We start from the raw sequence: 24,404 nt of genomic DNA, 5'->3' as shown, positions 1-24,404 counted from the left end.
GGAGCTTTGATTCAAAAAAAGTTGTCTTGGCGTTGGAGGGAGCTTTTGATGATAAGGGTTAGGGTCGACAATGTAGGGATATCCAGGGGAATAGTTTCAACCAGGGGGGCAAAAAGAGAAGTTTGCGGGATTTATGAGTCCTGCCGGAATGGTTCTGATTTCGTCCAGGCTCGAACTGGAGACCTTCAGTGTGTTAGACTGACGTGATAACCAACTACACCACGAAACCATCGGTTGCTGTTGGGGTTGAGTGGCGGAAAAGTCATACATGATGCAGTGGCTTGAAGCTTGGACAATGTGAGGGTGAGATATTTGTCTGAGATATTTGTCTCGAACAAAAGAAGAGGACGTCTCACACTTGAATTCATTTGTGTAATTGTTACAGTTTTGTATTATGCAGTTAGTCCAACTGGGAGAATACCAGCGAGGCATTGGTTCCTCCGAAGCCGAAGCTGTTTGACACGGCCACCTTGACCTTCTTCTGCTGCGCTTCGTGGGGCACAAAGTTGAACTGTGGTCCAACATCTGGTCTCTTCAGGTTCAGTGTGGGCGGGACGACGTTCTGAAGTTGTCAGTTTGTACGTAAGATAGGTGTCTGGACGGGGAGAACTTACGTCTCGAATGGCAAGAATGGAAAAGACAGCTTCGATCGAGCCAGCCGCTCCAAGCAAATGTCCAATCGCCCCCTTGGTGCTGCTCACAGTAACTTGACTCTCGTTCTCCATACCTTGTTCACCCATCATCAAGGACCGGATGGCGGCAGCCTCGGCGACATCGCCAGTTGGTGTTCCGGTGGCGTGAGCATTGATGTAGTCCACCTCCTCTGGCTTCAGTCCAGCATTTTTCAGAGCCCTCTTCATAGCTGCCAGAGCTCCTGATCCGTCTCCCCTCGGCGCTGTCACATGGTGAGCATCTCCGCTGCATCCATATCCCCTAATCTCAGCCAGAACGTTGGCCCCTCTGGCTTTGGCATGCTCGAGTTCTTCAAGCACAAGAACAGCTGCCCCCTCACCCACCACGAAGCCGTCACGCTCCGCATCAAACGGCCGAGAACTTGCTCTAGGATTGTCGTTAAATGCCCGAGACAGTGATTTCGACCTCCCGAAGCCGGCAAAGGTCAGTGGGTGGATACATGATTCGGCACCACCAGCAACCATGACATCAGCGTCACCAAAGGCGATGAATCTGGATGCATCTCCAATGGAATGTGCGCCCGTGGTGCATGCTGTGGTGGCTGCATGATTTGGTCCGCGAAATCCATACTGCATGGCGATATGGCCGGCTGCTAGATTGATCAAAATCTTGGGGACGAACCATGGCAACACCTTTTTGTAGCCCTACAAATTACATTCAGCCGTTGTTCTATCCATGGGGATGGGAAAGCTACATACATCTCTCTCAAAGTCAACGCTTGTCTCATACATATCGTGCAGGTTTCCTATCCCACTTCCCAGACAAACACCAGTGACATCAAGCTCTTCCTGTCTTGTTGGCTTCCACCCCGCGTCCTTGAGGGCCATGTCTGTCGCAGCAACAGCATACTGCGCAAAAGTCGACATTCGCCTCTGCTCCGAAGCCTTGAAGTAATCATCTGCCCGCCATAGTTCATCTGTCTTGAACCTGCTGTGGCTTCCGTCAGCAGGCGGCACTGGGACAATGCCGGCCACTGTGCTTGGAAGCCCGTTCCATTTTAGGTCTTGAAGGGAACGGTGGGCGAGACTGACGAGTCCCGACTCGGAAGCCAGCAAACGCCGCCAGGTTGACTGGATACCGGCGCCGAGAGGGGTGATGGCACCCAGGCCTGTTACTACAACACGGCGCATGATCGGTCCATCTCTGTCTTCCGTAGAAAAAGTGTGTGATCAACAAATGATTGATCAAATGCAGAAACAATTCATGGGACGTCGGCGCCCAGGAAAGCTAGACTTGATTAAGGTTAGTGCTATCGGGTAGCTTAAGCGGCTCAGGTCCAGGGGCCCCTGTCCGAAGCTGTTGCGACGGGGGAATTGTGGAGACAAAGGCCGTTCGGGGCGCCACCTGGCCGGAAAGCGCCTTGAATGAACTACACCTTGGCTCTTATATATCATCAAAATACTGCTGTTTTCAAGTGTTTTTTGAAGCTTGGAGCGAAGCGTTTATTTTCTTTCTCTCGATTGATCTGGCATATATACTGAACTACACGAACCCGGGGAACGTTTCACCTTACGCCAACGCCGAGTACACGCCTTCTTCCTGAATTCGATTCATTCGGACCCTGTTGACAATATCTGTCTGCTCTTTCTTTCATTGAACCTCACAGCCTTGCAATTGATGACTTTAGAAATGATGAGCTTATGAAAAGATCTGACCAGACGAAAACACTCATCTCACTCAACTGACCGGTCATGACCTAATTTGTACCCGTCTTGTCGCCCTGCCCCTCCACCGGGACGAGAGCTCACCATGGCCGATCAATCTTCTTCAAAACCATCCGCCGCTGTTCCTGAACAACGTCTCCTCGCAGACGAACAAGATTCGGACCATGATATCATCCCCAAAGCAACACCGGGTCCTTCCCAGAGCCGTGAACCCCCAGAACCATCCTCTCCCCGGAGCCCGGTAGCTCGCCTCAAGGAATCCCTCAACAAAGCTCGCCCCGCGCTCTTCGGCGACCACCTCACAAACCCCTTCGAGTACGATGATGATGACGATACCTCGGAGAACGAGCTGCTGCTAGACCCCAACCTGCCGGCCAATTACGAAGACCGTCACCGGCCTTTGCCCCGGCACCCACCATCATCTGTCCGCTCTCACAAACGCCCTTCCCACGATGACGGGGACGCAGCCGACGCCTTGGAGCTCGACTCACTCAACTCTCAAGACCCACTAGAGACGTCCGACCACGAAGAAGAAGTCGAGAACTCGCCCTACCCCGAGGTCCGCGCTGCTGTCTCACCATACGATGACCCAACGCTACCATGCAACACCATCCGTGCCTGGACCATTGGCCTCTCGCTCATCTTTCTCGGCGCAAGCATGAACACCCTCTTTTCTCTTCGCTCACCATCCATCTCGTTGGGTGCCCTCATCGCCCAGGTCATTGCGTGGCCGCTGGGTCACGGCTGGGCAAGATTTGTCCCGGACTATCATGTCAAGATCCCGTTTGTCAAGCAGAAACTCCGTCTCAACCCCGGCGGGTTCAACATCAAAGAACACGCCATCATTGTCGTCATGGCGAGTGTTTCTTTTGGTGTTGCCTACGCTACTGATATTATTCTCGCTCAAAAGGTGTTTTACAAGCAGGATTTTGGGCTGATGTGGCAGCTCCTCTTGACTATCTCAACCCAGAGCCTGGGGTATGGGATCGCGGGAATGATGAGACGGTTTTTGGTCTATCCAGCCGGCATGATCTGGCCTGGGAACTTGGTTAGTGTTACGCTTATGAATGCCATGTACGAGGAAGAGGAAACGAAAGGGGGAGAGGGAGATGGGACGGTGCATGGCGGGAAAGGGGTGGGTGTAGGGGGGAGTATGCCTAGGTATAGGTGGTTTTCGGTCGTGACGGCGGTGGCATGCGTGTATTATTTTGTACCAGGGTTTTTGGCGCAGTTTCTGAGCAGCTTTGCGTTTGTTACTTGGGCGGCGCCCGAGAATGCGGTGGTGAACCAGCTGTTTGGGTACAGTACTGGGCTGAGTCTGTTGCCCATTACGTTTGACTGGACGCAGATTAGTGGGTTTGTCGGGAGTCCTTTGATTCCGCCTTGGTAGGTCTTGTTCTGTGTCGGTGTGGAAAAAAAGGGGGTTGCTGACGAGAAATGAGGACAGGCACGCGATAGCAAACACCATGATCGGTGTGCTGACATTCTTTGTGTTCCTGGCAGCGACGCTGCACTATAGCGGGGCGTGGTACTCATGGTACTTGCCAATGAGCGACTCGAATACGTATGACAACACGGGGAAGCAGTATGATGTTTCGAGGGTGCTGTCGCCAGACTATAGGTTGGACGAGGAGGCGTATAAGAATTATTCGCCTCTGTTTTTGAGCACCACGTTTGCGCTGTCGTATGGGTTGTCGTTTGCGGCGATCACGAGCTTGATTGTGTATACGTATTTGCACCATGGGAAGACGATATGGAGGCAGTATAAGAGCAGTACGACGGAGAAGGCGGATATTCATATGAAGCTGATGAGGAGGTATAAGGAGGCGCCGACGTGGTGGTATATGAGTCTGTTCGGGCTAGTATGTTTACCTTTGTGTGGTTTGAGTATGTGGAAAGTGCTGACTTGCTGGAAAACAGATGCTTGGACTCGGCTTCTTGACCGTGTTGGCATGGCCGACGAACATGACTTGGTGGGCGTTCTTGTTGGCGGTCTTCATCTCCTTCGTCTTCTCGTTACCAATCGGTATCATCCAGGCTGTGACAAACAACCAGATTGGCCTGAATGTTCTGACGGAGTTTGTCTATGGGTATATCCAGCCTGGACGGCCATTGGGTCTCATGATGTAGGTTTTTATTTTATTTTCCTGTCGTGCTCCTAAAAACCGGACACTAATATGCTATACAGCTTCAAAACCTTTGGCTACATCACCATGTCCCAAGCCCTCACCTTCGTCTCCGACCTCAAATTCGGCCACTACATGAAGATCCCACCCCGTACCATGTTCATGGCCCAAGTCGTAGCCACCACCTTCTCCTGCTTCATCCAGGTCTTCACCCTCAACTACGCCCTCAACTACATACCTGGTGTCTGCACCCCCACCCAGCCAGAACACTTCAGCTGTCCCGGAGGAAAAGTCTTCTTCTCCGCCTCGGTCATCTGGGGTCTCATCGGCCCAGCCAGGATCTTCTCCCCCGGACAAATATACTCCTCCCTCTTCCTCTTCTTCATCCTCGGCGCCGTCACACCAGTGGTGATTTATCTCCTCGCCCGACGACGCCCAAAGTCATGGTTACGCTTCCTCATGGCACCACTTATCTTTGGAGGAGCGGGCTCGATCCCACCGGCTACGCCATTGAACTATCTAAGCTGGGGGATTGTAGGGTTTGTGTTCCAGTATTGGATCAAGAAGAAGCATTTTGGTTGGTGGTCGAGGTTGAATTTCTTGACGTCTAGTGGGTTGGACTTGGGGCTGGCGCTGGCAACGCTGGTGATCTTCTTTGTGTTTACGCTGAATGAGATTGATCCGCCGAAGTGGTGGGGGAACGAGGTTGTCACGGGCACGGTGGATTATAAGGGGACGGCGGTGCAGATGAGGGTTGGGGCGGGAGAGAGTTTTGGGCCTACGACGTGGTAGTAGTATAGTAGTGGGATACCTGCACTTGGAAGCTATTCACATCCATGGCGTATAGACGAAGAGCTAAAGTCACTTCACGAGGTGTGAGTGGTGCAGGCCATCGTCGATGTGATCGATCGATCAAATCTTTCCACATTTTCACCACCTGCATTATCTGAGACTTGTCTGTCTCCCTTGGCGGAATAGGGGAGATGGACCCGTGAAACACCAGGCTAGTCCCGTGATAAGGCATGTCTTGTAAACCTGGTCATGTGCCTCCTCCAGATATCAGATATCACCTTTTGAAGCTATTCCCAATTTTTGCATTCCATCCCAACCTTCACAATTTCCATACTCAAGTCCTGACTCACGTCCTTCGGGGTTAAGAATCCCCTCCAAAAACTGGCTTACACAACCAACCAACCAACCCCTGAGTAAGCGCCAAACTTCCATCAGCACCATTCATCGCCGCTACAGTAAATATCCCATAAGCAGAAACAATGCATTTCTGCTCTGTTTCCCCTTTCAGCCCTAAATGTCGTCAGTCAAAGACTCACGTGGCCGCCTACACAGCCTGTCAATCTCACTTGCAGGGCCTGTGTGTAAGCCAGCACTTTTGATCAACAACCACCACCACCACATAGGTACTTTGCATCGTTCGGTCACCGAATCAGTCAAAAATGTCCTGAATTCTAAATCCCAAAACTTGACGTTTTCTTTCCCAATTGGCGAATTAAGCCCGGCAAAGAAAGGTGAGTCAAACCCTCAAGGTGTAAGTACCTATCTAAGCAGGGGTGTCTTTTTTCCTTGACCGCTTCTCCTCCTAACTCCAAAATACGAGACATTCCCATCATCGCGCTGCTCCCCCTCCGTAATCGGACACTGGTATCATTCTCCCGTCATTTTGTTTGTGCAGCTGTCAAGAAAAAAAAATGATTGATATAGTGGTATCTCGAAAACAAGAAAAACAAAAGAAAAAAAGAAGAAAAAAAAAGGGAGAAAAGAATGCCATGTATGCCAACACAGAATGTTATTTTTCCATCCCCCATCAAACTTTTCTCTTCAACTTTTATAGCATTTCCGTCGATCCAGTCGACAATACTGACCGCCCAACGCAGGACAGATTCAACCTCCCCTGACAAACACAAGCGTCTGTACCCGCCTCTCTCCGTACCTATGTGCCAAGCACACCTTCCGGCATCAAGTCCGTGCCGTGACTGGGGCCTGCTCCCTATTGGACCATCACCGAGTTTCCTGTCTCTCCCTTTTTTGAACCTCACAGATGTCAAATATTTGAGCCGCATGCCGCGTTCCGGATTCTTCCTTTCACTCACTTTGCCCGCAAAGCCGACTCGGTGTGGCGGCATGCGAGGCCGTTTTCCTCGACCCTAACCCCCTTGTCCCTGCTCTCCCCAACAATCGTACTTTCACCGGCAGTTGCGTTCAAAACGGGAGACTATCTCCGTCTTTCAGTGGTTGCTGACAAGGGGGGTGTAGGATGATGGTCCGGCGCACCGGGTCCGAGCCGCCGCCGAGAGGCTGGGTCGGCTTGTCAAGGAAGGGAAAATGCAACCCTTTGATGGGCTTCTGGCGGTGTTCTTTTTTTCTTGGGTTGCTTTTGCCTTGGACTTGATGTTCGAGTGAGTTCGTCGGTCATGCAAGCTGGTGATGATGATGATGATGATGATGATGATCATGATCATGATGATCATGATGATGATGATGATGGAGAGATCCAGCACCGAAAGAGGTGGTGAGTGTAAGTGGTGGTAGTAGTAACAGCCCCACAAGCCAAATCGGTCCTTGAGTGGCTCATCTTTTTCCAGAACAATAGACGATCAGCCTCTAGAACGATCAACCTGTGGGTAATTCTCGACGCTAGTGGTCCAAGAGCTAGCTGCAAGGCGGTCAAGAGGCTTTTCCAATCCTCGGGTGACACTAGCCAAGGGGTTGCTTACAGCTTGACAGTTGACACGCCATGCAGGACGGTGAGCCCGTCTCTTTTCTTTTCTTTTCTTTTTCTCATGTTTGACCCATGCATACGGCACTCTCCTTTTTTTTGTCTGTTCTCGATGTGTGTGTGTGTGTGTGTGTGATACGCTCCGAATCTGCCGGGGTTGATCACCACACGACATACATATACCCCTCCGGCATTTGTTCCGTGTGGTGTGTGAAGCCACGTTGTCTGTCAGCCCAGCCCTGTTTGATGCAGGCGGCCAGGGAAAATGGTGTCAGTTTTGGAAGGGTATCACACACACACACACAGACAGCAGTGACAGGCCGTCTTGTGGAACATCAGGTTTTGACACCTTGGACGGCTATATCAGTCTTAAAAGGACTGACTGACTGACTGACTGACCGACTGACTGACTGCTGTCATCGGAAACTCACGGGGTGATGAGCTGCCAGCTTGTAGTTTCTGGCTGGTAGGTAGATGAGGCAGTCAGTCAGTCAGTCAGTGCCCTTGGCGCCCGTTAGAATCAAGTCTTCATGTCTTGCTTTTTTTTTGGCTTGCCATGTCTTGGTTCCACACTCCCGTTCGTTCCCGCATCGAGACCTTGATGGTCTTTTCACCGCTCGTTGAAACGGGTACCAACTCCTTTTTTTTTTCTTGGTAGGAGAAGACACAATCTCCAAAAAGAAAATAAGGCCATTCTTGTCATGGGAGGGGAGGAGCAGCCATGATCTGATACGGCCGAGGGCTCAGGGGCCAAGTGTCCACACGGCGGTCAACGGGAAGGAAAGGAGCATTTCGTCCCGATGGACTGTTGTTGAGCGTGCCCAAATTCCAAGGGAGATAGTGACAACCCGGTACTTCTTTGCGTGACGCCCCCCCCCCCTGACGTGTAAGTACGCTGCGTAGTCCGAAGAGGCACAGTGTGACGTGCGATGACGGGGGAAACAAGAGTACACACCTCTCTCTCACCGACGGTTGTGAGGGAGTATATATCGGGCCCACGTCGCCCCCGATCCACTGCCTTTCCTTCTTTTACCTCAACTCCCTTGCCATCGTTGAATTTCCTTGTCTCCCAGTCCTCGACTTGACCACACATCCCCCAGCACACAACAGCACAACCTTGAACAAGCACAGAGCCATCTACCACCACCATGGGGCAAATGATTCCAGACCTCGCCGCTACCAGCAGGGCAACGACCACCAAGATCAAGCCAAACGGTACCTCCAACGGCATAAACACCGCCGGCAAGAAGTGCCAACACGACCCAACCTTCACCCAAAAGGTCATCGCCGCCACCGGCCCCAACGCCAACCCCAGACTCGCCCAGATATTCCCAAGTCTAGTCCGCCACCTCCACGACTTTGCCCGCGAAGTCAATCTCACAGTAGGAGAATGGAGCGCCGCCGTCGACTTTGTATGGTTACCCCGCCTCCCCCAATCCCACCCTTTCACTAACACCGCCACCACCACCACCACAGCTGAACGACTGCGGCAAAATGTCCTCCGACCGCCGCAACGAAACCCAACTCCTTTGCGACATCCTCGGCCTAGAATCCCTCGTCGACGAGATCACCAGCAAACAACTCGCCACATCCACCACCCAAACCCCCTCCGCCATCCTCGGCCCCTTCTACCGCAGCGACGCCCCCTTCCTCCCAAACGGCACCTCCATCGTCCAGGGCCTTTCCCCTTCGGTTTCGTGGTACGAGAAAGCCCTAGAGGACTCGGCCTTTTTATCCGGCAAGGTCCTCTCCACAGACGGCAAGCCGATCGAAAACGCCGTCGTAGATGTCTGGCACACTGCGCCGAACGGGCTGTACGAGCAGCAGGATTCTGACCAGCCAGAGATGAATTTCCGCGGGAGGTTCAGGACTGACCAGCAGGGGAGGTACGCGCTGTACGCGCTGAGACCGGTGCCGTATCCCATCCCGGATGACGGGCCGGCCGGGAGGTTGCTCGGGTTGTTGGATCGGCACCCGAACCGGCCGGGACATATCCATTTCATTGTTAGCGCCGAGGGGCATAGGGCTTTGACGACGCAGTTGTATGACAGCCGGGATCGGTGGGTGGATGATGATGCTGTTTTTGCTGTCAAGGATGAGTTGGTTGTCAGGTTTGAGCCGAGGGAGGGGGATCCGGGGGCGAGGTGGGAGTTGGGGTATGATTTTATTCTGGGGAGGTGTTGAAGGGTTGAGTTGGGGGTAGCAGCGATTGTATATATATATATATATATAAATGTGTGTGGGTGTGGGTGTGTGTGTGTGTGTTTTGATCGACTGGCATTTCGGGCGATGGCGTTTGGGTTGGTAGACTGGTTGGCAGATGTAGATTATTTTGTTGAAGCAATTCAGATTGTGCTCTCGATAGCTCGCGCTACATGATGGTCATGCCTGACCTGTTGCTCTTTTCCGTCCTTCAAGCGGGGACCATGCTGTTGGTCCACAGGTCGGTGGCGAATGCTGGATGGTCTGACTGACACTGCGATCTTCTTCTCTTGCTCGAGTGTCTGTCATTGACGAGGATGTGAGTCGAAAGGTTGAGAGGTGATATACACAAAGGTCGATTCGACGCCAGGCTTATTTTAGGTATAAGAAAACCAAAAAAAAAAAAAAAAAAAAACCAGTAGACATTATCTTTGTTTCTCGGGGTTGTCTGCTCTTCTTCCCACTCTCGACATCTTCATTTCTTTCCCATCCTTGTGGAACCAATTTTCTCAGTCTCTGCGGTCCCATGTGGGGTTATACTAGTGTTGTTGGTTTGTCCCTCCATCACTCTTCATCGGAGCGTTGGTTTTCAAGGACTCCTCACGAACCACTGCTGCCCTTGCCTAATCGGACCCCTGTTATGCGGCGTTGCTCCAAACACTACTTTTTATGTGTTCCTGATCATCAGCCAAATGTACTCGAGGAGTGATACAAGGGTATGTTATTCCCATGATGATGGTGCTGATGATGATGATGCCCCATCCCCGCATGCCCGATTGCTGGTTGTCCCCCAGCGACAACCGAGACGGGAACCCCAGGGGGAGAGTGATGAACAACAACAGGAATGGTGGTGTACGCACCGGGAAAAGGCTCCGGCTGGGCTGCCGCCGCAACGGGGGAGAATTGCGGTGGCCCGGTGAGGGGTGATATGCCCGCGGTGGGAGTGGGAGGGACGATGGCTGGTTGGGGGAGGTTGAGCCAGTTGTTCCAGAGGTTGTCAAAGTCGAATTCGATCTCTCTGTTATAACCAGGGGAGTCGTTTTGGGTTTGTTGTTGGTGTGGTGGCGGTTGTTGTTGTTGTTGTTGTTGTTGTTGTTGTTGTTGTTGTTGTGGGAGGAGGGGTGACATGCCGTTCATGCGGGTGTCCTGTTGGGTTGTGGGGGCGAGGATGTCAGACAGGGGCATTTTGGAGGAGGTTATTTGGGGGGGAGTCAACAGGCCGGGGTCGTTGAAGCGGTGGTGTTGGGGGGGATAACTGGGATGGGATGGGTCGGGGTGGGTGGTGGTTTCCTGGAGGGGACTTGCCACTACTGGTCCTCCCGACAGGGTATTGGCAGGCTCGGGTTGGGGACTGGACGGGTGGCTGTAGAGGAAGGAGAGGTCTTCCGATAAGGGGGGGGCGTCGTATTTGTTTTTTTTTGTCCATTTGTCTACTACTTTTGCGAAGCGGGTGATGATGTCGAGGACACGCTCGGCTTGGGGGTCGAGTTTGGTGCAGTATTCCATGAAATCGACTGCGTCGCGGATGGTTTTGTCGTAGGCGTTTGTGTAGTAGAGGCACGAGAATTGGTTCATCAGGATGACGAGGCTGGCGGCGAAGACAAAGTATCTGGGGGCGGTTAGAAATGGGAGAAGGCCTTGTCCCCGTGAGGAGAGAACACTTACATGACAAAAGGGTTCCTTCGAGGGAGCTGTTGTTCTTCTCGAGCTTGCTGGACAAGCTGAATCGTTTGGTAGGAAGCCAGGACGCAGGCCTCTGAGAACCTCGCCATGGGCGACTCGTGAATTGGTGAGGGCTTCTTCTTCCCAGACCGCTGCTCGACAAGCATCCAGTTGTGCATAACAAAGAGCTGCCTGGTAAGAAGGATCAGTGAATGGAGTGCCAGAAGGTTGACATGTAAGGATGCCATGCCATGCGCCGGGCTTCGAGCAGGACCAGCGTTTGATAGACGGCGTTGCAGGGCAGCTTGTAAATCATCTTCCCAGTCCATAGACATGTCGTTGATGATCTCCTGCACCTTCGTGGTGGAAATCTTGCGCGAAGAAAAGACCCTCAACGTGTCGCCAATAATCCGACAGGTCTCGACACAAGCATGCAAGCTCTTGGCGTGAACCGGGTCAAACTCCCCAGTGATCTCCATAGAGTTGACGGCATCATCATCCGAGAAGATATTCATCGAGCAGTCGTGGCCCGAGATGGCGGTGGGCCTGCCCAAGGTTGCCGCCAAGAATCGATCCAAGATGAACAGTGTCTTCCACAAGTTCCGCCTGACTTTCATCTCTCCCGGCGTAAAGATGACATCCCTCAACGTCTCCTCTCTATGCAGGCCCAAAGCATACGCTGACCGAACAGCCATCCCGAGATAAGCATACGCCGTGTTCCTCTTGGGGATAGTCAACATGTAGAGTGTCATCAACGACAGCGCCTGAACCGACCAAAAGTCAGCGTCCTCAAACCCAGCACCGGGATCACACATCGTTCGAGCGCTCCTAAAGTACAACTCTGCCCTGTCTGGCCTTGCAGAGAGCTGCTTGTTGATGACATGCTCTTCCCGGCTACCTGGGGTAGGCGCAGCAAAGAGGAGACCAAGAGCCAGCACCAAGAAGAGGTGACACAAGAAGTAGTTGTTGGCCGATGGTGGGTCCCGATAGCAAGCCTCCACCGACTGCATAAACTGTTTTCTGTCAAACACCTCCACGATCCCGCAGGTCTAGACAAGGTGGGGTCAGCCGCCGTTGAATGTCAGAGAAAGGGGGCTAAAAGGGGTGGACCCACATTTGTAAAATAGGAAGCTATGAGAACATGGGTTGTTTCCTGGTCCGGCAACAGGGTCGGTACCCGTGTGTTCTCAGGAAAGTCAATGATGGTTTCCTGAATGCGATGCCTCTTAGGATCGTCGATAAAAGGAGACCCCATCTCTGTCCCCGATGTGCTTTCGACAATAATCCGAATCAGCTGCAGGATGGACAGTGTCGAGGCATCTCCAATGTAGACTGTCGTAAGAGCATACGTCAGCCAAAAAAAAAAATGCTGTGTACCATAAGGGTGGGTGCAGAGAGAGACTTACGAAGCCGTCTTGACTGGTCTTGCAACATTCTCGTCTCGGTGTATATGTTGGTCTCCTCAGCGTAGCCGCTGGTGTTGCCCGTGTTGCTGCGGCTTGGCAGCTTCTTCGTCCCGTGAATCGAGACCTTCTTCACATGCCCTCGGCCTGCTAGAGGCGGCGGTAACGGTGCTGTCGGCGACGATAGTGCTGATCCGCCTATCGAGGCCTGGCTTGCCTGGGCGGCCAGCGTCTCATCCCAAGACTGCATCACCTCGCGGGCCTGGGGCGAGCTGTTGTTGGCCTTCTCGAGTGTGGCGGAGATGGATGGAGGCGACGTCTCAATGTGTCGACGCTTCGTCGGTGACCCAGCAGACTCACCCGGTCCATAATCCGAAGCGTTGTTGGGCGTGTACGAGCAGGTGAGTTTTCTTCTGAGGCAGGTCTGGCAAGGTTTCACGCCATTGCACTGGAACAAGATGTATCAGTAAACGAATCCCAGATATCGTGAGGCAGAAGAATCGCAGGTGATGGAAACCTGGGCTGTCCAAGAATAACTCCGAGGATAGAGACACAAGCACAACAAGTTACTCTGCTCGGTGGCGTCTCCAGGGTCTCAGCCAGAGATTTTGGAAGAATCCGCGGAGAAGGAAGCATAGAGGGCATTCCAGATCGGAAAGATGAACGCATCTGACGACGACGTTCCGACCTGAGCTGAAATCGAGTTTTCGAGCAACGGTGGAGGAGCGGACACGCTTGTGCCACTCGAGCGGTTCTCGCCTTTCCCCGTCCCTATGACTTTGTGCTTCGTAACAAGTGGGCGAACACGACGCCAACTCGGGTATCTCTCTGCCTGCTTGAGGCAGGCATTTTCCCTCGAGCTCCGAGTGACATGTGTGTTGGATTGCGGCGCATCCCGACAAGAAAACGGGCGTGTGTGCGTATGGAAGGAGAAAAAAGAAGATTCGGTGGAAGACGACCGAGACATAAACCAGGAGAGCGGGTGTATAGTAGATAAGAGCGGCTTTCCTCTTGGGTCTCGTCTCGGGAAGCTTTCGACAGAGCCCAACCAGCCCATAGATGGACAAGACAGACGGCCCTCAGGGAGGGGCACAGTTCTGTGTTTCCATCCTATATATTCCCTTCTGATAAGAGAGGCAACCTTCTTCTTCTTCTTCTTCTTCTTCAGTCCGGCAACACTTACACTTGTACACTTGCACTACACCCACACACACTTCTCTTTCTTTCTCTCACTCCAGAACAGGACAGAGACAGCCGCCCATCCACAGGGCTGAAGGCACAAAGCAAAGTGAAACCAAGACTGAGACCCAGGACCGAAGTGAGATAATTAAAAATAATAATAAAATAAAACACATGAACCCACCTTTTGCTTCCGGCGTTTGCAAGAGTCACAGGCCTGAGCAGTACGCTGGCGCTTGTCGTCGGGAACCTTGGGTCGCGTCATGGTGGAGAAGGGGTCCGGAAGGGAAGGGGGCTCAGATGGGAGTAGAGACGGCTCTCAGGCGCCCCGCCATCGGGTAGCAAAGGTGCAACGGGCGATCTGGTAGACGCGAGCTCAGTCGAGAAAGGCGAACGGTGCTCCTAGTGCGATCGGAAGCGGCGCCGTCGGAGGAAGGGCAAGGGGCCTTGCGGAGCGGATGATGCACGAAACAGCGTCGGCAGCAGGTCCGGGAATATGGATAAGGGGGATAGGTGATAGGGGGGAAGGGGGGAAACGGGGTGTCGGAAGATGTAGTGAGGTATGTAGTATGTAGTATGTAAGGTAGGTCGGCGTCGGCAGGGGCCTGGGCTTGTTCCTAGGTAAGGTATTTGCTGGGTTTTGCTTGGGCTCCTGGCAGGCAGTAAGAGAGTTCCTTTCCTGTTCCTGCGGGAGAAGGGCTGGTGGCACGAACCACGGCTGTGCCGCGCTCTGATTCCGAGTCGCAGTTGAACTTGGATGGAGCCCTTGGCCCGGAGTCAGGTCAGCGCTACTGACGAAACTATATCTCACGGCTCTGGCACTAGAGTATATCAACTCGGCTGTTGGTGCTGCCCGAACTTGCTGCTGGTGCGATGATCCAGGATGGGAGAGGGAAGAGGAAAATGGAGATCGTGGGGTTCGGGGGGACAAGGACGTCGGATATGGGATAGGTATGGGTTGGGGTATGGATGGGGATGGGGATGGGGATGGGGATGGGTTCCAAATTAAGCAGAGGCAAGCCAAGGTAAAGAGGACCGGACTACAGCACGACCTGACGAGGGTTCGACTACTACTCCTACTTAATGCAGGTTTGCCTCTGGTTCTCCTCCTGGATGAGGCTGGTGCCGTCCGTCTGAACTGCTGGCATGGGGCACTTTGGATGAAATCGACCGTGCGGCATCGCTCCTTGTTTTGAGCCCAAATCTACCCAAGATCTCTCGTCGATGCATGCTAGCCAGTGACTGCCTTGTCTGGCCGAGCTGGCATCGAACCTCAGCAGCCAAGGCGCGTGGGCCCAAGTACTTGGATAACGCGCTGCCAGCTGCAACGCTGCGGGGAAAGAGGACGAGACTTGATGAAGTGGATGGGGGGCAAGGGGGAGAGGAGAGGAGAGGGAGGGGAAGGGAAAGGTCAACAAGCCCACCCACCCTCCATCAGAGAGAAGAAATAGAGAGAGACATATGCAGGACAGTGACAATCCTGGCCCGAATCCCCGCACTCGAGACGACGTGCCGGGGCCGGTGTGATATGACATGATAAGAGGGAAGAAGAAGATGGGATATCTGCGAGCCATCGGCAGCCGCGGATCGTCAAGTCTTCATCAGAGAGAGAGAGAGAAGTGAGTGTCCAGCTGCTGGTGGCTGCATGAGAGCCCCATGGGTCGAGACTCGCCGAGATAGCCCGAATAGTGTGACACATCATCTCGATGCTGCAGCTTCACAACTGGGCGTTACGACGGTGTTGGATGGGTGTGTGTCCGCCCAATGTAGCTCTGGCCGATCAATCATGAAATTTGACTGCCATCTCGGGCTTGAATGTGTTTCTGTTGGTTGTTGAGAGTCCGAAAACGAGTGGTGGGGGTTCCAGGTGAAGTTCCGTTGTAATTTGTAGTTATGAGGCTATGAGTTCGTGATATCGAAAAACAAATGCGGGGTTTTTGGCAGCAAAAAGGCCATCGGATAATGCACCTAAAATGCCTCGATTTACAGTGGGATAAGTGCCACAAAGCCCAACAGCACCAGCAGAAGAGCTGCCCAAGCAGTGGAAGTGGACCCTTCCAGATGTTAGCGTCCACTAAGATCTCATCAGGTAACGCTCTGGCGGGGCCGCTGCGGCAGGTGCCTAGCGCATGCGTTGGACCCCCAGAACGGGTGAAAAGTGGAGAACTTCCCGCTAATACGATCAGAAACATTCCCTGTCTTGGATCTTTGGTCTTGGACATCCCATCCCGTCGTCCCGTCGCTTCCACAATTCTTCAACACTTTTTTCTTTTTATCTTTTCTTTCTTTTTTTTTTTTTTTTTTGACGCTGAGACGGTGCCCCCCACGACACGGAACGACAGGAGAGGCAGGAGAGGCAGGAGAGATGGGAGAGGTGGGAAAAGGTCCTGCTCATCAGGCGGGGTGATTGGAGGCCATCCCCGAACATTGGACGCAGCTTGCTTTTTCGGCATTCCACTTCGGACCCCCTCGGCTGATATTGGATACTACCGGTACACTAACTATACTATGAACAAACTCAGAAGATGGGGGGTGGGCGCGGCAGCAACCGCTCTTCTCCCCGGACACCAGGCTCCTCGGCTGCTTTCTGCTGTGTCCCCAAGGCCGACGCCGCGAGGCTTGAGAGACAGAGACATGCAGGTAACACAGCTCATAAGACCTGCAACCACCGGGCAGTCCTGACGAGCCCAGCTGACTTGGTTGAGGTGTTCCAGTTGAGATGAAGATGTGCCGGACGACCCTGGGACACGGGCCTGGGAACTGGTCTGGACACACCAGCTGGACTTTCTGGAACGCGGACCACTTCAGCTCGCTGCAACGTCGGGGCCGGGAGAACTTTGGTCTCCCTTGATCTTTGTTCATATCTATCAACGTCTGCCGGTGCCCGCATCGCCGGCTCCGTGCCGCACACCGGCCGATTGCCCAGGCTTCGTCTGATGCCCGGCTGAGTCCTCGGCTCCAATGGCTCCAGTGGCTCCAATGGCTCCAGTCTGGGATCATGACGACTTGACCAGCATCAAATCGGGAAAGGATGGTCTCCCCGCACTTAGCCTGCGGCTGCAAGCATTCCCCAGAATCGCCAAATCGAGGTTCAACAGGTCCCCGAGCCCAGTTGCCTGTTCTTTTTTCCAGCAGCCACAGAACCTACATCACATCACGCTAACCCCACAGGACGAGGGGGGGCGAGTGCGGTCACAAAACTACCTTGTGTCCGGAGCACCGTTCCCCCGCATGCTCCATGATGCGGCTGGTGTAACCGCTCCCGCCAATGGTTTCCTGAGAGCCTGGGACCAGACAGGCGACCTTTTTGTGCCCTTCGACCCTTCGCCGCCGCCGCCGCCGCCGCCGCCTTGATATCAAAACCAACCCGGCGTCCCAAGTGGGCTTTTCTTTTCTGCCGCGTGATCACAGGCCGGGCTGGTTATACTTGGATACTACCTGCATACGCATCCTGTGCCAGCCCCTGAGCCCCAGTCTTGTCTGCCGTCCGAGCCTCTTTTTGTTTCTGCCAGGTCCCGATAAGAGCACTGCCGGCCCGAAGCATCCCACTTCCCAGTCTGGCTGGCTGTTGCGGAGCGTCTCCTGAGGGGCACGTGGTGCTACTATGGATACTCACGAACGCCTCTCTAGGCTCGGGTCCGTCATGCCAGTGGTCGGAAGAAGGCGAGACGAGGTGCGGGCTGCAAAGCAAGATGTCGCCTCTTTTCCTGATGTTGCTCGGACCCGCACCCCCTTTCTGTGAGCAGATTTCCCGTTTTGTGGGGATCTTGGACCGGAGGGGGTGGCATCCATCCCGTCACCATGGATATGCCGTCCATGGTATCATGTCGTTGACTGTCAACACGTGCCGAACATCACAGCCAGGCCATTTTCGTTTGTCCCCATCTTGGCGGGTCTCACCAGGATCCTGGATGACCTAGTGGAATATCTCCGGAGACTGACGTACGTCCGTTGGAGGAGATCATGATGTCTCTGAGACCAGTCCACCGGAAAGCGTATATATATATATATATCAGATAGCCGCCCATTGTTTCCGTCCGATTTGCTCTCGCCGTCACTTGAGTTGCCCCTTCTTTGAACATATTTCACTACTTTCCCTCACAATAAACCATCCATCCCAACCTGCGGTATGGACTCGAGCCCCACAATGTTGGACACAACGCCCCTCCCCTCGTGGGAGCGACAATGGCGAGGAGGGAGCAAGAGCAAGAGAGCAACAAAGCCTCTCCACAAGAAAGAGGTCAATCATGTCTCCCAGCAAACTCTTCTCCTTTTCTCACAGCTCCGGTACTACCTGGGGACGTGGAAAATGGACAACAAGCAGATGTCCAGAGTCACCCCGAAGCCCAAGCCGTATTCCGTCATCGATGGGGCCAGAGAGGCATTGACCTCTCTTGAGGAGCTTTGCCGACATGAACTTCCAGGCAACTTTTCGACTCTGGCTGGAAATGTCAACATCACCTCGTCATCTGGCCAGGGAAACAAAGTTCACTTTCCCAGCCCTCTCAAGGAGCAAGATGCCACGGCAGCTATCAAGGGTCTGGAAGCTCGTGTTGCCAGCGCCATTGCCGGTCTGCGGTATGGCGCCGAGAAGCCCTCAGTCACGGTCGACGTTGATAAGATTTCTGGCTTCTTGATGTCTGCTTACCTGACCACAATCGACGGGATGGACAAGACGGATCCCGGAGTCAAGGAGAGGATACCGGGTATGCTACCGTGGGAGTTGATGAGACTCGAAATAGAGGCTAAAAAATCTCCAGATACCGACCTCAACATGGCCCAATCCATCCTCTACCGCCGCCTCTCAGCCAACCTCTACAGCACCAAGAACCCCGGCGAGTACTACCACATCCACGGCTCCCTCAACGCGGACATCACCCTGCAAATGCTCGGGCTCCCCAAGCACCGCCCGGACTTGACAGATTACCGGGAGTGCATTGACACCATTGAGGTGGCCGTCATGAGGCACACAGCCGCTGAGCTTGACGAGCTAAACCTCAAAAACAGACAAGCGGGCATCAAGGCGTACACCTGGGAGCAATTCCAGGAGCTGCCTCACGGCAAAGCGATGTGTTCGCAGCCACCTTTTACCGTCAAGCCCAACCCGTTAGACACCACCACCCCGCCTGTCCCCTTTTCTTCCTCATCCAGCTCAGGACCGCGATTCGCCCTAAAGGGGATCAAAGTCCTCGAGCTGTGCCGTATCATTGCCGGCCCGACAATCGGCCGCTCTTTGGCTGCCCACGGAGCCCAAGTCGTCAAAATCACCTGCCCTACCCTTCCCGACGTCCCATTCTTTCAGCTGGACGTCAACACGGGCAAACACTGCATCTCGCTCGATCTCAAGTCCTCCGCTGCTGATCGGGAGACTTTTTCGTCCCTCCTGGCGGAAGCGGATGTTCTGATTGACGGGTATCGCCCTGGTGCCCTCGCCAAACTGGGGTATAGCCCCTCCCTCCTCGCCGAGGTAGCCAAATCCCGAAACAAGGGCTTTGTTTACGTGGTTGAGGACTGCTTTGGCGGAACGGGGGCAGAAGGGGCAGAGTGGGCGCATAGGCCAGGCTGGCAGCAGATTGCGGATTGCGTCTCTGGTGTTGCTTACGCTCAAGGGAAATTCATGGGCCTGGAGAACGAGCCGGTTGTGCCCCCCTTTCCGATGAGCGATTACGGGACTGGGGGGTTGGGGTCCGTGGCTGCGATGGTTGGGCTGGTGAGACGGGCGACGGAGGGGGGAGCTGGGTGGGGAGGACTAGTTTGGTGCAGTACGATGTTTTTCTCCAGAAATTGGGGTTGCTGCCGGAGCGGGAGCAGGAAAGGTTGAGGGAGGTTTTAGAGAGGCGGAAAAGGGAATGGGGGGGCTTCTTTGAGTTGAGGCACAGTGATAGTGTTGATGAGGTTGGGAGACGGGCGTTGAGGGGGATGAGGGGGTGGTGCCGTTTTTGTTTGAGGGGGACCATATGATGAGTGAGGGGTTTAGTAGGGGGTTTGGGGGGGTGGTGAGGTGGCCGAGGGAGGCGGTCGAGGTGGAGGGCTTGAGGGTTGGGCATGTTAGGGTTGCGAGGCCTAATGGGTGGGATACGGGGAGGAATGAGGGGGGCATGTGGGAGGGGTGGGAGGAGGATGAGATTAGGGGGTGATGATGGTTGTACGATGATGGATGGGTGAATGGGCGGGATTGCGTTGCTTTTTATGGGAGGTAGCTTTGCTTTGTTCGCGTGTGTTTTGCAATGACTGGACTGGTCAAAATTGCTCGGTTTATGAACGGTGGGGTGGTTTTAGTGATTTTTTTTTTTGATTTTCTTTTTTTTTTTTAGGTATCGAATTGATACTGGCGTTTATGAATCAAGAAGTGATGTGTTATACATGTGTGTATACTAATTTGGAAAGGTAACGTCAATGATGCCGACTTGTACCTTGTTACCTTATCCTCATGTTTAACAGGAAACCCCGACTCCCACTGTCAAAAATTGTCTCTGATGTTAAACTGCCAATATGCTTGACAACGACTACGCAATGCCCAACCTGCTAACCTGATCAAACCTCAACAGTCCCCAGCTCCTTGCTTATACTTGTCTATACTATGCACGCCTCCTCCCCAACCCCTATCGCTATAGATCTCTTCAGTCAATATTACTTCCCCCCTTCTCTTCATTAAAAACCCCTCCTACAAAACATACCCCCCACCAGCAGTAACAACCCCCCAATCCCTCACCCCCATCCCATCCTCCAGTTCCACAACCCACCACAACGCAGCCCTCGCCTTCTCTGCCTGTCCACTCTCCTCATACGCCCTCGCCAGCGCGAACCACGCCTCAGAGTAATTCCACCCCGATCCCAACTTCGTCAGCCCGGTCAAAAGCCCGTACGCCCTATCTCTCGCTGCCAACCGATCAATAAGCGGTAGACTGGTCGCTTTATACGGCGGCGGGAGCTGCGGGCCTAGCAGCCTCGACGGCGATGCCTTGGAAACCCCGTTAGCGGTTTCATCCTCTTCCCCGTGGTCAAACACCGCTTCGCGATCCGGCTTCCTGCTTGCAGTCTTATGTTTAGGCGAACCAAGACCGAGGGGTTCAGACGGCAGTTCAGGAAACCGGCTTGGCGGGGAGGCGATGAGTTGGTGGTCTTCATGTGGTTCAGAGACGAGGGATGCGCCGGCAAGGTCAAGGCCGGGGACTGCCGGGGGTGGGAGAAGCTTCTCCGAGCAGATATCCAAAAGAATATTCGAGAGCCCGACGATGGCGACAGGGTGGTCGGGGAAGTGCGTCAAAGCTGTTTCAAAGTCGGCGCGGGCTTGGTAAGGTCTTTCCAGGGCGAGAGAGAGTTCTCCCCTCTGTGGTATCATTAGTGGCCACGTCTTTTTTTGTAATGGAAAACACTGAAACATACCTCGGTCCAGACATCAGCCAAAACAGCCTCAACACTCTTCTCCATGCCCCATCCCGCCGTCCTGGTGTTCAGTGCTCCAGAGGTATCGCTGACTACATCGCCCTCAAAGCTCTGTACAATCTTCTGTGCTTCCTCAATGGCCTTTTGGGCATCGTCAAGCAGACCAGCCCGTCGGTAAAACCCCGCAATAGTAAGCCAGACCTTGACGAGAATGCCCTTTCTTTTTCTCTTGCTGTGCTCCTGGGAGAATTGTACAAAGGGCAACAGGGGTGAGAAACTTTCCAGGGTCCCTGTTCCGACGCCCGCCTCCGAAGGTCCATCCGTCGTCCGCTTCGACAAAGCGGACGAGTTTGTCGTCTCTGGTCTCAGTGTCCCGGCCACAGTCTTGCTGGCATAAGTGAAATGCTGCGGGCTGCTGGGGTCCTCAAAGGTAGGCTGGTATTTATCTCCATTGAGAGGCGGGACTGGCGGGCCGCTGCTCACGGCGCGTTGCCGGCTGCCGCTTCGATCTCTTTTCCGGAGGCTGTTCCGGCTCCTACCATTAAGACTGCCCGACCTCAGAGACCTGCGGCTAGGCTGCACGTCAATGGCCGTCTCGCTGCTGGTCTGCTGAGTGAGCGTGGTGTTGGCAGTTTGTGGCCTGGAGGTTGCCACGCTCTGCCGTGGTTGGTGGCCCTTGGCTGTGCGACCGCCAAACATACTATCTCTGAAGCTGCGCATCGTGGCCATGGTCTTGGGAGGCTCGACCTTTGATATTTCCAGTGTCGGTTCGCCGAGATCGCCAAACAGCCTGGGGAACAGCGTGAGCAGCTCAGTGCTGGCGTTGACAGCCACGGTAGGACCTTCAACGAGTTCCAGAATGGCAAGCTGGGTCATCTTGATCTCCAGAATGCTCTCCTTCTCGAAGTCGTCCATCTCGTCCACTATGCCATCACCGCCAGCCTTTTCAACAGCTGCCTCATTAAGGTGCTCACTCCTGAAACCGCCGTGGAGGTCCCTGCTGCCAAACAAGACGATCGGATCCTTGAACTGCTCAATGGCACCTTCACACGCCCGCGCAGCCAAGACATAGTCTTGACGTGCGCTCAACATAAGCGCCAAAAGATGCCAGAGCGGAATCAACGATCTTTCCCTCCAGTAAGGCCCATTATGCAGCTCCTCATGCTCCTGCACCGCCTTGTCCGCCAGCAGCGCCGTCTTGACCAGCTCAATAGCCACAGACAACTTTCTCTGCTCCGCGTACAAAACACCCAACGCAAACACCCCCCTCACATCAACCACACTCCCAAACTCGGGTGACAGAGACCACCGCAAACACTGGATCGCCTTCTCCTGAAAGGCGGCCCTCGATTCCGACTCGTACGTCATCCTAGCCCACTGCGCATTCGCCAACCCAATACTCTGCCACGCCAGCGCCATCGACCTCGGCGGCACCAAGTCCCTCGGGTCCGCGCTCTCCGGATCCAGATCCCCCCACTTCTTTACCAGGCCCTCCAGCTCTTCCGAAATCTTCCTCGCCTTATCCGCCGACTCCCGTCCACCATATCTGCACAGCGCCGCAACGGCCGCAGAGATGGTCTCCAAAACCGTCGCATTGTCATCCAGCGCCGGCTCCCTATGGCCCGTCTTCTCCACCCTCGCCTTCCCCTTCTTCACCAGCTCAAACCAGCTGTCAAACGACACAAACGCCAAATCAAACTCTGCCACTGCCAAATGTACTGTAAACAGATGCCTAAGGATCGCCGTAGAATGATACGTCTTGGTCGCCGCGCCGTACAATGTGTCCAGCGTCCCTCTGCACAAACTATCCCTCCCTCCCGCCCCCAGATCATGCTCCTTCCAGCCCCTCCCATTCAAAATAGTCCAATTCCTCATCACCCTCGCCACAAACTCTTCCACCTCTTGCCGTTCCTCATCTGCCCTCGGGAACTTGGTCTCCGAAAACAGCAGACCCTGATAGATGGTCTCCACCTTCTTGAGTTCCGCTCTCAACTGTGCGCGGGCACTGATGGTCTCCCCATTCGACACCGGCACCGTAACCCCAGAAGGGGGGTAAGCCAAGTCCCGCTGCAGAATCTCGGACAAGGCAGAGTAATACTCGCTCCAGACCTGCCTCCTAGGCACCGATCCCCGGAACCCATATCCCCCCGCCCCCGAAATACCGGCCTGATCCTGCGCCGCGACCGCCACGCCCTTGGCAGCGCCAGCCCAGTATCTTGCCCAAGTTCTAAACCCAGAGAGACAGTTCCCCTCCGAGAGTGACTTCTCCCCCTCCCTCGTAGCCTGGCTAGCCAACATGCAATACTCGGTGAGGAACAACTCGGCCCAGTATCGTATCTGCTGTCTCGCTGGCCCTCCTGGCGTGGCATTCCAGACAGTGTTCAGACTCGGCAACGCGATTTCGAAGGCTTCGAGGGCACCCTTGCGTTGTCCGTCGCGCGCCAGACAGTTTGCTCTCAGATAGGCCGTTTTCAAGGCGCAGACTTTGGTCCATTCTGACGGTTCGACTGCGGCGTCGGTGGTGGGGAGCTCTTCGTCGAACGATCGGGGGAGGCGCTCAAGGGCGAGGGAGTATTCTCTCAGCACCCAGTGTAACCAGCCGGCGCAGACGCGGGCTTGGAAGCGGTCTTGGGGGTGGGTTTGTTCGTTTTCGATGACGGTGAGGAGGGCGGGGAGTTGGGAGGCGGCTTCGAGGGAGGAGGGGGTGGTGTCGGGGGTGGATTTGACCGAGGCTTTGATGATGGAGTATTCGGTTGTTGCTGATTGGGAGAGGCCTGGGGGGGGGGGAGGGGAGGAAGGATGGGTGAGCATGAGTTTGGTGATGGGGAGAGGGAGAGAGAAAAGAAGAACGTACAGGCTCGTTCAGGGGCATGTTTCCGCACCTTGCGGACTAGCTCGGGGACGGCATCCCAGTTGTCATCGCAACGCGCTTCGTCGAGCTGTTGGATGTAATGCGCTGCTTTGACTGCGTCGGGCTGTTTTTGTTTTGTTTTGTATTCGTTAGAAGGATATCGAGGAGAGGAGAGGTGTCAAGGAAGAAGTAGGTACGTACCATGTTGGCGGTGTTCCAGCAAGCCTGCTCGCACTACGATGACTTGATCAGACAGGGCATGCGGAGCGCAAGAGCATAGCCTTTGGGAAAGGGTCAAGTTGTAGGGTGTTGGAGGTGAGATTCAAAAGAGTACGTCAGCTTGTAAATAAGGAGGCGTTCGGCTGGGCAACAAGACGGGGTCACTAAAATGAAGCCAATGGAGCCCAGGTCAATCCAAAATCTTGGGGTGCACTAGGGGGTGATGATGTCGGGCCCATCAGGAACAGGAATAGCACCCAACCGCGCACAGGGATTGGCTGGTTTTAG

The 24,404-nt window shown here is 54.2% G+C and overlaps 7 protein-coding genes and 1 non-coding gene across 8 annotated transcripts; 3 read left to right on the top strand and 5 right to left on the bottom strand.

Annotated features, from left to right (window-relative positions):
- Positions 1-155: 155 nt before the first annotated feature.
- On the bottom strand, positions 156-229 carry QC764_0104660. The gene has a single exon. It is a non-coding gene; the product is annotated as a tRNA-Val (tRNA).
- Positions 230-400: 171 nt separating this feature from the next.
- On the bottom strand, positions 401-1,940 carry CEM1 (Mitochondrial beta-keto-acyl synthase; the record flags this gene model as incomplete). The annotated part of the gene is made up of 3 exons (XM_062950569.1): positions 1,392-1,940; positions 615-1,337; positions 401-562 (listed from the first exon to the last, which is right to left on the bottom strand). Exons 1-3 carry the CDS (start codon positions 1,821-1,823, stop codon positions 401-403), a joined length of 1,317 nt encoding a protein of 438 aa, XP_062796596.1. The 5' UTR covers positions 1,824-1,940.
- An 83-nt stretch (positions 1,941-2,023) lies between these two features.
- On the top strand, positions 2,024-5,374 carry QC764_709470 (uncharacterized protein). Its single transcript, XM_062950568.1, has 4 exons — positions 2,024-3,743; positions 3,805-4,219; positions 4,278-4,483; positions 4,546-5,374. The coding sequence occupies exons 1-4, from the start codon at positions 2,443-2,445 to the stop codon at positions 5,273-5,275; spliced, it is 2,652 nt and encodes an 883-aa protein (XP_062796595.1). The 5' UTR covers positions 2,024-2,442; the 3' UTR covers positions 5,276-5,374.
- A 1,349-nt stretch (positions 5,375-6,723) lies between these two features.
- On the bottom strand, positions 6,724-7,295 carry QC764_0104630 (uncharacterized protein; the record flags this gene model as incomplete). Its single annotated transcript, XM_062941106.1, has 2 exons — positions 6,724-6,916; positions 7,213-7,295. 2 exons carry the CDS (start codon positions 7,293-7,295, stop codon positions 6,724-6,726), a joined length of 276 nt encoding a protein of 91 aa, XP_062796594.1.
- A 168-nt stretch (positions 7,296-7,463) lies between these two features.
- On the top strand, positions 7,464-9,398 carry QC764_709460 (uncharacterized protein; the record flags this gene model as incomplete). The annotated part of the gene is made up of 2 exons (XM_062950567.1): positions 7,464-8,626; positions 8,691-9,398. Exons 1-2 carry the CDS (start codon positions 8,363-8,365, stop codon positions 9,396-9,398), a joined length of 972 nt encoding a protein of 323 aa, XP_062796593.1. The 5' UTR covers positions 7,464-8,362.
- Positions 9,399-10,005: 607 nt separating this feature from the next.
- QC764_709450 (uncharacterized protein) lies at positions 10,006-14,658 on the bottom strand (the record flags this gene model as incomplete). The annotated part of the gene is given in 6 exon segments (XM_062950566.1): positions 10,006-10,076; positions 10,277-11,025; positions 11,082-12,127; positions 12,193-12,410; positions 12,485-13,648; positions 13,665-14,658. The coding sequence occupies 5 exon segments, from the start codon at positions 12,729-12,731 to the stop codon at positions 10,006-10,008; spliced, it is 2,331 nt and encodes a 776-aa protein (XP_062796592.1). The 5' UTR covers positions 12,732-13,648; positions 13,665-14,658.
- Positions 14,659-17,807: 3,149 nt separating this feature from the next.
- Positions 17,808-19,797, top strand: QC764_709440 (uncharacterized protein; the record flags this gene model as incomplete). Its single annotated transcript, XM_062950565.1, is given in 4 exon segments — positions 17,808-18,366; positions 18,421-19,412; positions 19,442-19,555; positions 19,564-19,797. Coding segments are annotated over 4 exon segments (1,899 nt in total).
- A 149-nt stretch (positions 19,798-19,946) lies between these two features.
- On the bottom strand, positions 19,947-24,399 carry QC764_709430 (uncharacterized protein). The gene is made up of 4 exons (XM_062950564.1): positions 24,099-24,399; positions 23,901-24,021; positions 21,047-23,820; positions 19,947-20,990 (listed from the first exon to the last, which is right to left on the bottom strand). The coding sequence occupies exons 1-4, from the start codon at positions 24,099-24,101 to the stop codon at positions 20,325-20,327; spliced, it is 3,564 nt and encodes a 1,187-aa protein (XP_062796590.1). The 5' UTR covers positions 24,102-24,399; the 3' UTR covers positions 19,947-20,324.
- Positions 24,400-24,404: the final 5 nt, after the last annotated feature.

This window comes from Podospora pseudoanserina, assembly GCF_035222485.1.
Source record: "Podospora pseudoanserina strain CBS 124.78 chromosome 7 map unlocalized CBS124.78p_7, whole genome shotgun sequence".
Lineage (NCBI taxonomy): Eukaryota > Fungi > Ascomycota > Sordariomycetes > Sordariales > Podosporaceae > Podospora > Podospora pseudoanserina.
This window is presented reverse-complemented; position numbering and strand designations above follow the sequence as displayed.